General features: G+C 39.1%; 1 protein-coding gene across 9 annotated transcripts in view; it reads left to right on the forward strand.

Annotated features, from left to right (window-relative positions):
* The window catches only part of MBNL2 (muscleblind like splicing regulator 2), a 106,410-nt gene that overhangs the window by 72,254 nt on the left and 18,178 nt on the right, over positions 1-15,978 (forward strand). For 2 of the 9 annotated variants that reach the window (XM_066545116.1, XM_066545118.1), the window contains exons 4-8: positions 2,928-3,128; positions 4,262-4,525; positions 10,122-10,175; positions 10,865-11,018; positions 14,209-14,244. In XM_066545116.1, the coding sequence (XP_066401213.1) occupies positions 2,928-3,128; positions 4,262-4,525; positions 10,122-10,175; positions 10,865-11,018; positions 14,209-14,244 (709 nt within the window). Of the gene's footprint in view, positions 1-2,927; positions 3,129-4,261; positions 4,526-10,121; positions 10,176-10,864; positions 11,019-14,208; positions 14,245-15,654; positions 15,750-15,978 lie in introns of all 9 variants that reach the window. The other 7 variants (XM_066545119.1, XM_066545121.1, XM_066545123.1 and 4 more) reach the window with 7 other exon arrangements.

Below are 15,978 nucleotides of genomic sequence, written 5' to 3' on the forward strand. Positions count from 1 at the left end.
CTCTAAATAGTATAAATAAAAATAGCCCCTGTCTGTTTACTTAAGGAATGTTCAAGATGCTGGAGATATGCTCATTTAGATTTGCATTTCAAGATGTAATGGAGTGTTGCTGTAGTCTTGATTTATTTTTCTTTAATGCCATAATAATTTGCATTTTTCCCTCTTTTTTTGCCCCCTTGATGCATTTCATGTCATGAATTTTTAAGATTTTGCAAGATTTTTACCTATAATCCTTCTGGAGGTGAAAATTTGTATAATAACAATAATTTGCTAGTAAGTAATTTGAGTAGGAACACAAAGTTTTTCAGGAGTCTAGGGGTCTGAATGGCTTTAAATATTATTTAATCCCAGTACCAGGAACAAAGGTTAACAGTTAGCATTTTCTTACTCTGTTGAAGACTGAAGTGTCTGAGGATAAGACAGAGAATTGGTGGTGCATGCACTTCACAACTCAGTGTTTTGTCTCAAGGTGATTCATACAGTGCCTGAGATGCTTCATATCCAGGAGGTGATATAGAACTAGAGTCTAGCATGCATGACCAGCATCTTTAGGTATGCACTAAAGTGATCAGTTGCTCTGAGCAGTCCTTGCAGTTGGGCTTCTCAGTGTAGCAGACTTCTAAAGCATGGTTTGGCAAGTAATCTGAATTAAACTTTTCACACATGGCTGCTAATGATGTTTTTTCAATCTAAATTCCTAGTGTAAGGCATCCCACTAGAGTGGGATCTTTTTCTCTAACTTGAGGCATCTGGAGTGTTGGCATCAACTTCTGCAGTGAGTTTCCAAGGTCCATTTATAGTTTATCAAAAGACATAGGCACTCCTAATTACTATTTGCTTGGCTTGTTCCAGACATCAGCATTTGGATTAGGTGATTTAGTTTTCAAAGTGCCTTTGTCTTTCCATGGGCTACCACAGAAGTCAAGTGTAGGTATCTCAGAAGAAGACATCTGCATTTGGTCACAGGAAGCTCACCCCAGATGCCTTTTTCAGTAATGCCTTTTTATACTCAGAACATTCACTGTCAGGTGGGATTGGGCATTGAGTGTCAGGACTCCCTGAATTTCTGGTACATGTTCATCAAATTGTATCTGGTCATGTTGGCCTCCTAATGTGTCTTGATATTTCCTAGGGATTTACTGCTTGAATTTTCACCAGAAAACATTTTGCTGAAGTAATAGATTCCACCACTTAATATTATGTGAAAAATTGAAGTGGCAAAATTATACTTTTTTCTTCTCATCCATTTCATCATTTGAACTTTACAATTTCATTGACATAATGCCTTCTGTACTGACTGCTGTGGTAAAAATGCCAGGTCTGTCTCACACAAATTGCCAGACTAAGATGACTCAGCCTTGACCAAATGGATAAAAAGTGAAAGAAAATTTCATAGAAGTCATTTGATGAGTGGATTTTTTTCACAAAATTATGTTTGACACAAAGCTGTTTTTTGTATTTCACATAACACATACTGTTTTCAACATAGTCAAACCATTGTTTCATATAAATATTCATTATTATGCTCTTCAGAATTTAGCTCATGTTTGACATATAAACTGGGTTGCTTGATATCAAGCAGATTTGATCACTATTAGAACACAGCATTTTTAACTCTTAAGGGCAGTTAGATGCCATTTCTGTACAGTTGGTTATCCTGGTTAATCTGTATACTCAGAGCATCTTATTGGTGCTAAGTCACATCCATTTATAATTTAGTAATTGGTTCCAAAGACGAAAAAAATCCCAAGAAAACTAAATACAAACAAAAAAGAAAAACAACTGCCTTCTAGCTGCTGTGTTTTCTCTTGCATATTTTCTACATACTTTATGTCATGCAGGCCACTTTAACATGAAAGACACTTCTCCTTTGTTAAAGTGTTTTGAAGTCTTAGTGTTGTGCTATTGTGTTTCTAGCTGCTGGCTTATTTGGGAACCTAATTTCTGACAAAGCTGATCAGAGATCAGTGTCCTGTTTTTGCACAAAGTTTTTCCTCATTTATAATTATAGCTTCACTCTCTGGGGTACTCAGCTCTGCAGAACTAAAGCACTCTGCAGGTCTGAGCATGAGCTGACCATGGTGATGTCCTGCCTCCACCCCCTGTGGAGCTGGTGTTAACAAACCCACTATTCTGCCTCATCACGGCTGCTGTAGCATCACACAAATGCCCTTTCTTCTGGTCATGACTTCACTGACTCACTGTAGGAAGAAACAAAACAAGATTTTTAGACCCGTATCATTCCCTCCAATCAAAGTTTTTCATATGATGAACTAATATAAGCTTGAATAATCCCTTTCTAAATATTGTGTCCAGCTGAGATTATAATATTTATTCTGCTTGCCACTGGTGACAGCTGAGCACACAAATTTTGTGAAGTTGAGTTTTTTCAGTGTATGAGACACAGTAACATATAATTGCAGGAGGTGGCAAAATACAGTATGCAAACATACTGGAAGTTACATGCCAAAGAGCTCATTATATGTACTCTTATTAGAAATATGGCTTTAATATAGTTAATAATGCTTCAGCTATGAAATCTGAATACTTTGAAAAACAGCCTGTTTTTCCAAGGAAAACAGGTATTGAGAAAAAGCAATAAAGTCTATGTTATTTCTACATTTAGGTGTGTAAATAAGCCTGCAATGTAAGCTGGACCTCCACACAGATTCAGGTTCAATGTAGGACTTCCTTTGCATCTGCAGACTCTTTTCCAATAATAGAGTTACAAAGGTGGTTCTTCATGTACTGCTGGAATATGTTACATGATTAAAAGAAGAGAGGATGCTGTGTATTTTGCCAGCTGTTTGAAGTTTTTTCAGCTAGAAAATGAACCAGTGCCAGAAAGAACAGCAAGCAAAGAACAACTAGTAAGCTATTGATTAAGGAGTTTTTATTTCACCTTGGTGTGTGTTTTCCTTTTTCAGCCCACATTTCCGGTGGGTCCCACAATAGGAACGAACACGGCTATTAGCTTTGCTCCTTACCTAACGCCAGTAACACCAGGAGTTGGCTTAGTCCCGACTGAGATCCTACCCACGCCGCCTGTCATTGTTCCTGGAAGTCCACCGGTTTCAGTCCCCAGTTCAACTGCTACCCAGAAACTCCTCAGGACTGATAAACTGGAGGTACTGTAGACTAGAAGCACATTCTCTGTTAGGTTGTGTGAGAGATCTTAGAGGGTATGACTGTTGTTTTAGAAGCGAAGCTTAAATTTAGTTGCTACAGATAAAAAACTTGTAACCAGGCAGGATTTCTGCACTTGCAGCCAGTAGTAATTAAACACTGTTATTTTAAGGTTGTTTTTGCTTATATTTAATACACAGATGAGTTTTCATTTTTTTAAAGTTCATCATCTCAAAAACCTCAGGTATACATGCCTGTAAAGGCATCCCTTGATGAAATATCTAACAAGTACATTTTTTATTTCAGTAATAATTGACTAGGTTTTTCTGCACTGATAATAAGGTAATTTTATAGCTTTATGGATTGGTATTAGGGGAATGGTGTAGCCTTTCAGCCCTGAGCTGCCAATGGGGATGTGGAATATTACCAACCCTGCAGCAGTCTGAAAGGACAATCCCCCAGCTATGTGCAGAGCCTCCCAGCAGTTGCTGGATCACTGCGTGGACTCAGTGGAATCTGTGATCCAAGTACACAAGGAGGCCAAATGGCTCTTGCAGAAATGAATGTCCTTTCCCAAAAGCCTAAGCACCAGTGTCTTGAGCACATTTCTTCTTAGGAAAATAAGTGTGTTCATTCTGCCTATTTTTGAAAATTATTTTTAAGTAGGCTCTCAGTTTTGTTTGTAGACTCCATAAAAAATGCAGTGCATCTGATGTGTATTTTCCCTGGATTTCAGCAAGAGGAACTCCTTCCCTACCAGCCCACCTGCAAGAATACAAAGTGTAGTCAGAAAGAGACAAAATATTTTGTGATTCCCAGCTAGTTTTGCAGGAGCAGTTATGTAAGTATCCTTCCCAGCTGCTTTTTAAACAGGAAAAAATAAAAGGCATTTGGGAATGCTTCTGTTATTTAACCACAGTACCAGAGAGCTACCTAAGGAGCCAACAACATCAAGATAAAATAGGTGCATTCCCCTCACCCACCAAAAGATGCAGGGTTTATTAAAGTGAGGTTGCTGTAAAACTTGAACTAGCAGGGGAAGGGGGCAGGCCTGTCTTTTGGGGGCGTGGGACCCTCCCTGCCCTTCCAGGCTGCAGCGAGCTGTGCCCTGCAATGTGTGTTGTTTTGCGCGTAGGTGTGCAGGGAGTTCCAGCGGGGGAACTGTGCGCGTGGAGAGACTGATTGCCGCTTTGCGCATCCGGCAGACAGCACAATGATTGACACAAATGACAACACCGTAACCGTGTGTATGGATTACATAAAAGGTCGTTGCATGAGGGAGAAATGCAAGTATTTTCACCCTCCTGCACATTTGCAGGCCAAAATCAAAGCGGCGCAACACCAAGCCAACCAGGCTGCAGTGGCAGCCCAGGCAGCTGCGGCAGCTGCGACTGTGATGGTAAGTGCTGGCATGTATGGCTGCCTTTTTTTTGATGCCTATTTTGCTTCAATTTAATGCTGTTTGCTTATACTTTCTTTTCTCTTTTGCCTCTTTTGTTTTTTAATTTTTTTTTTGGTGAAAGATAAGAATTTATAAAATTATTACTATTGCTTGATGGGAGGAAGCACTTTCTTTTCTTTATGCCCTTGTTTTAATGTGTATTTCTATTCAAGACAGTGAAGCAAATGACACTCTATACCACTTCTGTTCTCTGCCTTAATAATATGTAAATTTGCCCCTCGTATTTCCAAACAGAAACAAAACTGATAAGCTTCAGTGTTCCCAGGAAAACAGGGACACGTATACTGTTTTAGCTCTTTGATGGCAGATATACATGTGGAAATTTGGAAGAAAAGCAAAGAGAGAGTGTTTGCTTCAGAGATCAGTAGTAGAACAGAAACCTGTATTGAGATCAGCACAGTCTGCCTTAGAAACGAGACAACCAGCCAGCCACCTTGGTCTCACTGTACTGGCAATGTACAAAAACCAGAACACTCATCTGATGTACCATTAGTACCTGCCTGAGGATGAGAAAGAACTGCCCTCTGTAGATCTACAGCTATCCCCAATGACTAAAAAGTGTTGCCTGTGTATTTTTTGAACTTTGGTTAGACACATTTCATGCCTAGAGACTTCTTGCCTCTCCTTCTATTATGGGCCAGTTACTTGAATCATGAGGTTTTAAAGTAGTAAACTGTAATGGGAATCATTAGGAAAGAAACATTGTGGCTACAGTCAGAAGAAAAGAGAGTGAGTGATCATAAATCTGATTTATTTTCAGATATTTTAACCTCTTACTTAAAACTCTTCAGACAAGACAGCCCACCTCTTCACCAGGATTGGATTCCTCTTACAGTTGCTACCAGGAAAGTTGATGAGTTTGCAGTGGTATCGATAAAGTTAAATAAATTGAACATCCAGGATCTGACTTGAGAGACAAAACTGTGGCAGCAAATCAAAGAATCATTGTCCTCATTGCTGGCAGTGGACGAATAATTAAGCAGATGTGGTTTGTGGACTTGTGGGCAGTGCATACAATAGTTATAGACAATACAGTTATTCTCTGGTCTAAAGGCCTACAAGAAACACAATACAGTACAGTACATAACTAGCCCAAGCTATTGTATTTAACAAATTAGAAAAGACCAGACTTTTCTGAGGGACAAAGGGTAAGTTATGCAAGAAAGCAAACCATCATACAGAAGAATATTTCTTAAGTTTCAATATTCTTTCTCTAATAGCATCACAGCCTTTGTTTCAAATTGGATGATTTTTAGTTAAAGTTTCCTGTGCTTGCAGAAATTGAATACCATCTGGAAATTAAAGCAGAGAAGATTGGGGCTTTATTCTGATTAGCTTCTGTTGTGCAATATTTATTGTTCATTTAGAGAATGTAATATTTCTAGGCACTATACTAAATAAGAAAGGAGAGAGATGAGGGGATTAATTTTTTTTGCGCTTTGGTAATGGTTGCAGATATATATCCTGGGGTTTTAAATAAGGCTTAATTAGAGTTGCATTAGCCTCAAAGCAAGATGAAGCATCTTTCGAAACAGAGAATTGATATCTTATCAGTCTAATATCACAGGAGAAGGCAACAGGGACCTGTAATTCAGGGTAACATTTTGCAGAGAAATATGTACAAAATATTCTAGCCTGTTTCCCCTGCTTAAGCAGAGGAGCTAGAGGAGATTGCCCAGGATGTGCCTGTTTGGTTTACTAATGTCTCTAAGGATGGAAACTCCATAACTTGAAAGCCTATTCCATACTTCCAGTAAAAAGAAATGCCTTTTTTTTTAATCTTACATTTAAATGGAATTTCTTTTCTTTAAATTTGTTTCTATTGCCTCTTCTGTCCCTGGGCACCACTGGCTCCATCTTTACCCTGGAATCAGGTATTTGTATACGCTGATGAGATTCCCCTGTACCTTCTGCAGGCTGTATCCAGTCCCTTGATCATCTTTCAAGTCCTTTATGGGAGTGTTTTCTAGTACACCTGTATCTTTCTTGTACTGGGGTGCCCAGATATGGACAGAAGGCTCCATATGTGGCCTCACCAGGGCTTAGTGGAGGGGAAGAATCACCTCCCTCCACCTGTTGGTGATACTCTTCCTGATGTAGCCCATTAGCTGCCTTTGCTTTTGAGGACACATTGCTGGCTTGGTGTCCACCAGGATCTTGAGGGTCTTTTCTGCCAAGCCTTTGTGGCCCCCTGCATATGCTGGTGCTTTGTGATGTTCCCCCCCAGGTACAGGTCTTGATATTTGTTGGACTTTGTGAAGTTCCTCTGTGCCCATTTCTCCAGACTTCCTAGGCCTTCTGAGCAGTAGCATGTCTATCTTGTGTATCAACCACTCCTCCAAGTTTCACACCACTGGTGACTGGCCTCCAGCTGGGCTCTGTGTTGCTGGTCACATCCCTTTGAGCCTGGCATGTGAGACAATTGTCAGTCCACCTCCCTTTTTCCCGTTTAGCCCATGATAAATAAATTTGTCCATGAGGATGAAATGGTGTTGAAATCCTTTCTGAAATCAAGAGAAACCACATCCTTTGCTCTCTCTTCACCCCCCTGCCAGTCTTATCATAGAAGGATGTCAGGCTGGTTAAGCACAATTTCCCTGTCATAAATCTATGGTGACTACTTCCCATCATTGTCTTGGCTTTCATGTGTTTGCAGATGGTTTTCAGGAGGATTTGCTCAATTGCTTTCCCAGGGACTGAGGTGAGGCTGACCAACCTGCCAGTCCTCAGACCTCCCTTCCTGCCCTTTTTGAAGATAGGGGTGTCATTTACTTTCTTGCAGACTTTGGGAATTTCCCTCAGTCACAGGGACCTTTCAAAGATAAGTAAGAGTAACCTTGCAGTGACATTGGCCACCTCCCTCAGCACCCAGGGTGAATTCTGTTAGCTCCTATGGCTCTGTGTACATGCAGCTTGTTTAAATGTTCCCTAACCTGATCATCCTCCCCCAAGGGGAAATCTTTTTCACTTCAGACTTTCCCACTGGTCTCCCACTGGCCTGAAAGCCAGTCATGCCAGTAAAGACTGAGATGGAAAGGATTTTCTGAACCTCAGCCTTCTCCATGTCCTGTCACCAGGTTGTCTGCCCCACTGAGCAGTGGAAACACATTTTCTCTAGTCTTCCTTTTGTTGCTCAGAAGCCCTTCTGGTTGTCTTTCACATCCCTTGCCAGATCCAACTCCAGGTGATCTTTGACTTTCCTAACATATCCCTGCATGTTCAGGCTGTGTCCCTGTTCCTCCTGACGCATCTGTCCCTGCTCCCACCTCTTGTGGGCTTTCCTTCTTTCATTTGAGTTTAGTCAGGAGCTCCTTGCACATTCATGGAGGCCACTGCTGTGTGGATCTTGTTTGTATTCCAGGAGACATTATAGCATACCAATGTGCTGTATGGCAGGCAAATACTATGCCTTGGATGTTTGATCATTTTTAATATTATCTTTATTTCCTTTTTGTATCCTCTTCCTCTCTATCCTGTAGCTATGGATTAGTTGGTTGTTAGTTATGTAGATCAAATGTTGAGTAGGAGATAATCTGATGGAACAAAAGGAGGCAAAGGAGGTGTTACTATCAGGATGAAATAAAAGAAAATATTAATGTAGGAGAGCAAAATGAGCAGTTTGAAAGCTTGAAAAGAATGGGAGACTACATGGAAGCAAGGTTGATGAGTATGTTTAGAACAGATCAAGCCTTTGGGCTGGGAAGACTAAGACTGAACTTGCTGGGGAATATGAGGGGAAAGCCAGAAGAAAGCTTCAAAGTAGGGAGGTGATGTTAAGAAGAGCATGGAGAAAAATTGGAGAAAGGCAATAAGTTAACAGAGAGATAATAAGTTAACAAGTGAGATTAGACAAGATCTGTATTTGCATAAGAAAGGTAATTAACTGAAACACTTTACTCTTGGTGAAGTTGATTTGAACTTGTGCACTTCATCATCGCATAGTGCTGAATTCAGTTGCACTGTGTCACCTCTGTGTGGATTTCCCTCTGTGGTGGAGGCAGAGTAGCTCTGAGGCTGTGCCCCAGGCAGTGCAGTGATGTCCTCTGCAGTGGTACCTGCTCAGTGTCCTGCTTAGACAGAAGTCTGTGCAGATCCTCACTTCAGACTAGGTGTTTCTTGTTGTGTCTGGGTCTTGGGCCCAGAGAGATGAGTAGATCCTGTAGATCAGGTATGTAATCCAGAAAAGTGCTAAAGAAGAGATGAGGAGGGTGTTGACAAGACTCATGCTACAGAGACAAGTACAAGAAATAAGTAAAATTTTGAGGACTGTCCTGCAGAATACCCTGTTGGCACCTGATAAACTTATGACCACAAGATGTTCTCAGGCATTTTGTGCCTTGCCCTCTTCCTCCACCTCAGCTTTTGTTCCCTATTTCCACATACTGATTTCAAGGTAGACATAATCTGCATATTCTAAAAAGAGCTAAATATCAGCCTGTGCTTAAGAAACAAAAGTGAAAATTTCAATTTCTAAGTAAATTTCTCTTTCCTTTCTAAAGGTTTGTAAGAATTATTTACACTATAAAACTTGAAAGTAATATTTTATATGAGGAATTTTTTTACAGAATGCTGTCATATCAGCCATAATTTTGAATTTACTATGAAAGAATACATAAATGTATATGCCTATGTATTATGCCTAAATACTTTCTTTTGAAAAATTAATAATGCTGGACTAGTATCATAACTCATATGTTAATGTTGGCATATGAACTGGGAGCCCAATTTTACTCCCTGCTTCTGAAGCTAGTAACTGAAGGTTGTAGCAAAATTTAGAAAGTATGTTTTCAATTCTGAAAGACCTTTTTCCCTCTCAATGTAATGTGGTAAGTTACAAGATTAAAAAAATCTACAAAAATGACCCAGCTGTAGGAGGAAAGAAAAGGAATTAATGATAAGTTAGTGTAACTGGACATCCTATGTACTGTGGTTTGTATTGGTGAATGAGAACCTCTCTCATTTTGACCATTGAATGATTCACTTCTCTAAATTAAAAGAAAATCACCTTGTAAGCACTGATATTAATAGCATTTGTAATGCATTACAACTTTCAGTAGTTTTTTGTGTTTGAAAATGTAACCTCCAAAATCAATTTTCTCACTTCAAAATGTGACCGAACTGACTTATCAGGAATTCCAATAGGTGTATCCTTAAAACTTTCTGCATCTCTGTGAAGTGTTTATATGATGCTTAATAGTGTCTGCAAGCTGCTGTTTTACTCAACTTTCCTGAATTTCAAACATCTATATTTTACTCTCTTATATGCTTTTAACTAAGGTATAGTAGATGCATTTTTGCTTCGGTACTAATTCAAAATGTAATATTCATTTCTTTAGAAGACATTTTTGTTGTTGTGCATGCCTAGTGTTTTGTATGTTGTATATTGCATTCAGAATATTTTTTTCCTTCTCACCTATCCACAAATGCAATGCCGTTCCCATGACGCACCTCTGCTTGCTGTTTACCTGTATGTTAATTCGCTTGACTCCCATTGGCCCACTGCCATCATGTGCTCGCTGCCTGTTATTAAAAGACTCAGTCGACTGCCAAAGCAATGAAGCGACCTCTCGAAGCAACTGTAGACCTGGTACTTTGACCTTTCACCTTTTGCTTTGCATGTAGCTTTTTTTAATTTTATTTTGGTTTATTATAATTTTTTTTGGTTTTTTTCCTTCAGAGAAGCAACTAATGAAATTTGTATCGCTTTACTTTTCAAACATCAACCGGAAATGATTTCACATACTCATTAATTTACCGGAAGCTCTATTTATCCATCTCATTCTCATACGTAATAGACCGCAGACGATTTAGTTTGGTTCCTAACACAGTTTCATCTTTTTTAAATCTCTCATGAAAAGTCGAATTGAGATAAAACTGCTTTTGTAATTGAAAATGCATAACGTAATCCATTAATCTGTATAATAATAGGAAACTATATTTAAATTTAAAAATAAAAGAAAATACTTGGCAATGAAACACAAGTGGTTTTTTCTCCCTGTAATATTTGAAAACCTACTTAAAGGCAATGCCATTTTCGTTGCTTTAAAGCAAACGTTTCTTTTCAGTAGTTGTGCTGCTGCAGTTCTAGGTGAATAGTACCATGCTTTTGCTACCAATAACAAAATTTCACTCATTTTACATTGCTGTGCTTTGAGTTAATATGCATGGCGAGGCATCCTTAGCCGCTTTAAAAATTACTAAGTTTTTGTATTTATGTATATGTTACGGACAAGGTCTTAAAAATGGAGCCATTTTAACTAACTTTCTTATTTACAGGCCTTTCCTCCTGGTGTTCTTCACCCTTTACCAAAGAGACAAGCACTTGAAAAAAGCAATGGTGCCAGTGCCGTTTTCAATCCCAGTGTCTTGCACTATCAACAGGCTCTTGCCAATGCTCAGTTGCAGCAACATGCAGCGTTTATCCCGACAGGTATGTGGTATCCACATTGAACCAATTTAGTGTCCCTGAGGTAGCCTCTGTGTCAGGCACTTGCACTTAACAGAAGGTTTTGTCATGCTCCCTTCCCCACTTGAGGTGAAGCCTGCACAGATGATTGCACATTATTTTAATTCCTCTTGCAAAGGACAAGAATTCAAGCAGAAATTTCAACATGCCGTTAAGCTGCTTTTTTGCTCATTCATAGCCTTCCTCATCATTCTCCAGAGTTTGCCCCTTTTTGCCTACTGTAAATTGGCTGGATTTTGACTCATATCTGTTTCCACTAACAAAAATGCTGGGAAAAGCATCGTGCTTCAGAGGTGCCACAGCATCCTTCTGCTCCCTCAGCTGCTGTCTTGCAGCTGTGGGGATTTCCCCAGCCCCACACGAGCACCCTGAGAGGGGGAACACCAGCCATAAACTCCAGTCAATACCTGCCAGTGGAAGCACTGGCAAAAAACATCACTCCCCACAGCTGCACTTAAGGGTTTTCAGGCATCAGATGCATTTTCGTGGTTTTGGAGCACCACAAGAACTTTTCCTAGCATTTGTGGCTCATAGCTGGGGTTATAATTCTTGATGGAGATGATCTGAAGATGAGTGAATGTAATTTGCATTTCAGTGCTCAGAGCTCTGTGAAAATCAGAACATTCAGAGATGGCTTGACCTGCATCCTGGCTGGTAGCAAGGCGAGAGAAGGGATGTGCTGGGTGCTCGTGTAAGCAGTTACAACACAACCCTCTAAATTGTGTCAGTCACCCCCACTCCAACTTCCAAAGGAGAATTTCCCTCCTAAGGAATTCTGTGATTTCATTCGTAATTAACAAATTACATATTTTAGTGTCAGGGTGTTCTTGAGTGTGAACTTCAGAATAGTTTAAAACTACGTGTTTGCAAATGTGCTTGACGTTTCAGCAATGTTATTTTAGTTTATAGAAATAATGTCTGTTAAACAAGGAATGAAAGGCAACACATGATGATTTCCCAATCTATCAGCATTCCCATATGTTTTTAAAGATAAAAAACAAACACAGATGGCTTTGACTTCATGGAATTTTTCTATAAGGCCTCAGTAACAACCTTGGAGCCTGCCCCCGTATTTGTAATAGTAAGTAAAAGCATAGCCTTATTTTTAGCACATTGGTGCACCAGAATATGTGTGGCAGAAAACACACTGACATTTATGGGAGTGTTTGAAAAAAATAAATAAATGGTGAGACCGCCTATTTGGACATGAATGGAAGACTGCCCTGTGCTTGATGAAATGTCCACAAATTTATTTTACATTGAAACTATGAGAATTTGTAGCATGATAGGTATTTTTCCTACCTAAGCACTCCCCTTCAGGGCTTATTGCTCTTATTTGCAATTGACAAGGACTTCAAATTAACTATGGAAAATACAGTAGTTTAAACCTTTTTCAGTGAGAAAGCATTTGGATATTTTCCAGACTTTTGGAATGTTCATGCTTCCTTAAGTAGCTCATTTTTTGTACTTTTTTATTGTCCATCCCTCTTTCCAGCTAATTGTTGTAATTCTAGTTTTAGCTGACCAATTTCTGGTGGTAGGAAGGGTAGATCTTGGAATCAAACCTTAAGGTCCAGGTTGTTGTCAAGTCTCAACAAAGTGCATGAAAAGAATGAAGAAACAGAGGTATAAAATACCAGATGGAGCCCAAGCCCCAGAGTAGAAAACCTTTCTTAAAGTGATGACCCTCCTGCTCTTTTCAAACACCATCAGCTCCAAGGAAGGATATTAAAGAGAGGAGTGGGGTATGGGAGGAGTTCAGGAAAGGGAAGACCCTCTGCAAGAATGGGTGTCATGAGCTTTCCATTAAAGATGATACATCTGATATTCCCACATTTCCTGGGAAGGTTGGATTTGGTGGGTGTAAGGACTGTCATGCAACCCACGTCTGAGGAGCAATGCATGACATTATCTGTTGGATTTTAAATGATTATGTGATATTTTCTATACTGGTATAATTTTCAAATGTGTTCCTTGTGTGTGTGTGCGTGTGTGTTAAATTTTAAGACAAGTTTTGCTGCTGGAATATATATAAAACTTAATTGTTTTATATAACTTCTCTGCTTTATTAACCACTGGCTCCCCTAATAAAAAGTGTGGGGCTTGACTTAGCATGGCTTACCTCTAAAGTTCTGCACTTTGTTTGTTTTACATCAGTTTGATTGCTTTGTCACCTTCTCCTTATTGTTCGGTGAACGACCTTAAAAACAGCAGATCTTTTCTCTCTTCCCATTGCTGTTTGTTAGTGTTTCTATAGCCTCTAGAGGAGGAACTTTGTGTATTCTCTGGGGACTGTTCTTGGGTAAGGTCATTCATAGTCACACAAGTCCATACGGGGCTGCAGTAGTAATTCAGCAGGAATACAGGAAGCATATTTGACCCTGTGTCAAACATGCACTACCTCACACTAGTCTCCTTACCTGCTTGCCTTCACCAGCTTGCTGTATGCACTGTGCTGGAAACAGGCTGATCTCTTTCTTTCATTTGGCCTTTCCAGAAAGGTTAAAGGTGGACTAGGCACCAAAGGTAAACTGCATGGCAGGTGAGCAGTCATCCCACAGCATCTCTGAGGTGTACTGGGAGCCTTCTGCTGGAATGTTCCACGCTTTGAGGTGTTTAGCTTGGGACTTGTCAAAGTACTGTTTTCTTTGTGTTAAGAATGGGTAGGCTAACATCAAACACAAATTTGGCAAAACCCCTGCAGTAGAATATTGTCTTAATTCCACTTTCTTTTCCTGCCACATGTCAAAAAATTGGTGAATGTTGATTGCACAATATTGAGCTGTCTGAATTATGCAATGAGTTCTAAAAGTCCCAAATACTGTGGTCTTTAACCACAGATGTTTTTATAAACAAAAACCTGTTGGTGCAAAAGCACTAAGTGAAAGGATAACATCAATAAGTAAAAAAGTTTATGAAGTATCTTGAAGATGTACAGAAACTTGCCAAAACCCACACAGTATATGCAGGAGTTTAGTAAGAACACAATCACCTCTTTGTGTTTAAGCAAAACTGTGAATGACCTTACAGTTTCATTTAACTAACTTACTTCTCTGTGGTTATGCTTGAATCTCACTTTGAATGTTAACTCTAAACAGCTAACCTGTTTCTTCCCTTTATCCACTTTTTTCACCTATCATTGCATGACACGCAGGGTCAGTTTTGTGCATGACACCCGCTACCAGTATTGGTAGGTTCCAAATTTCTTTATTGATCTCTTTTTTTATACCGTATATGATGTATATTCACTTGTTTCAAAAATTCTAGGCGAGATTTAGCCACTGACTAGAATTAAAGGTTTGCTTATCCTTCTGGTTGACTTTGCAGAGTGTTTAGATTTGTAGATGAAAGCTGCAGTTTAGACATGATATCACCTGCTATAACAACTACACTGCAAAAGCATAATACCATGAATTCCAGTCTGCTTTTCAGTTTTCAAAGTTTTATTTCCCTTTATATTTTATATTGTCTAGTACTATAAAATCATAAAATACTGGAAAAAGCCAGCAAATTTCATCAGTGTTTTAAAGTTTCATAGTGGTGTGCCTATTTCTCCTTTGCTGTGTGTTAGAAAGTTTTATCAGCGTTTCCCAGAAATGCCTACTTTGATGCACAGAGGTTCTGTTGAAACTTGTGATCTGAATCTCACTCCTTATTTAAATATATTTGCAACCTGAAACTAATATTTTGGGCATGCAAAGTGGAAGTCCAATGCCACAGCCTCTGAGACAGAAAAGTAATCTTTCTTCTGTTGTCCTATCCAGTGATTTTATTTCTGGGTTTTGGGCCTACTCACATAAACAGTTAAAATATCAAGCCTTTAAAACATCAAATTATAATTCCCCTATGAAGATGCTGATTAAAATTCATTCTTAAAATGAGCAAAAGCAGTGTCTTTCACAAAATTGATCTTGCTTTTTTAGATCAAACAAAGTAGTATATATATCAGGATAATTATTATCATCCCTCTCCTGATTTTTGCCTCAAGCAGATGGTAATTTAACTCTGATAAAGTCGAACAATTATGCGGTGCTAGTAGGAAAAAACGCATAAATTGGATTATAAAGAAAGACAGTGAGTATCTAGCATACTTCAAAATGAAGATACATGAAAATAATTCATTTTTAATTCTATTTAAAAATTAGGGTGAACATTTAACAGTTTTCTTCCCAGTATAAACCACTGGGGGTTTTTTAGTAGGATTTTATTTTGAAATGCATTATAGCTGTACTGGGGGAAAACAAATTACACATGTAACAATCCGCAGGTAATGGGCTATTTTGGTAAAGGCCTCATTTGCACAAGTAATCTTCTTCTTAGAGACAGCACTTGCATTTTCAGTGGTCCTTACTCTTTTTTTCTGGGAATCGCCGATTGTGTTGACAACCTTCCTTTAATTGTACTTGTAATAAGCTATTTTCCCTTTTTTTTATTTCTCCGCCACGCTTTCTCGCTTTGCACTGTGATTGCATGCCATCTGCCGGTTTAACCCATGACGATGGCTTGCCGCTCTTGATATTCACCATGCCAAAAATACCACTTCTCTTACCATAATGCTGCACCCTCCTGTTCATTGCTTCCATGGTTCCCCTCCTGAAAGTACCCATGATGCACAACGCTACGGCCGCCACTGTCTCTGCAGCAACAACTCCTGCAACAAGTGTTCCCTTCGCCGCAACAGCCACAGCAAATCAGGTTTGCTCCTTTTAAAGCTTTCTTTCACAAGATCCTGAACTCTAAATGAGTGCTGAGATTTTTATTTTATTTTTTTTAACAAAAAAAATTCTCACAGAGAATTTTTTTTTTTATTTCTGTGTTTACCCCATCAAATTTTACTTTTATTTTTAAGTCGTTTATAGCAAGTGTTTGTGGGACAGGTTGCACTTATTTAGAGTTAACATTTGTTGCAAATAATGATGTAGCT

Source organism: Molothrus aeneus, chromosome 2, assembly GCF_037042795.1.
Source record: "Molothrus aeneus isolate 106 chromosome 2, BPBGC_Maene_1.0, whole genome shotgun sequence".
In the NCBI taxonomy this organism is placed as follows: Eukaryota; Metazoa; Chordata; class Aves; order Passeriformes; family Icteridae; genus Molothrus; species Molothrus aeneus.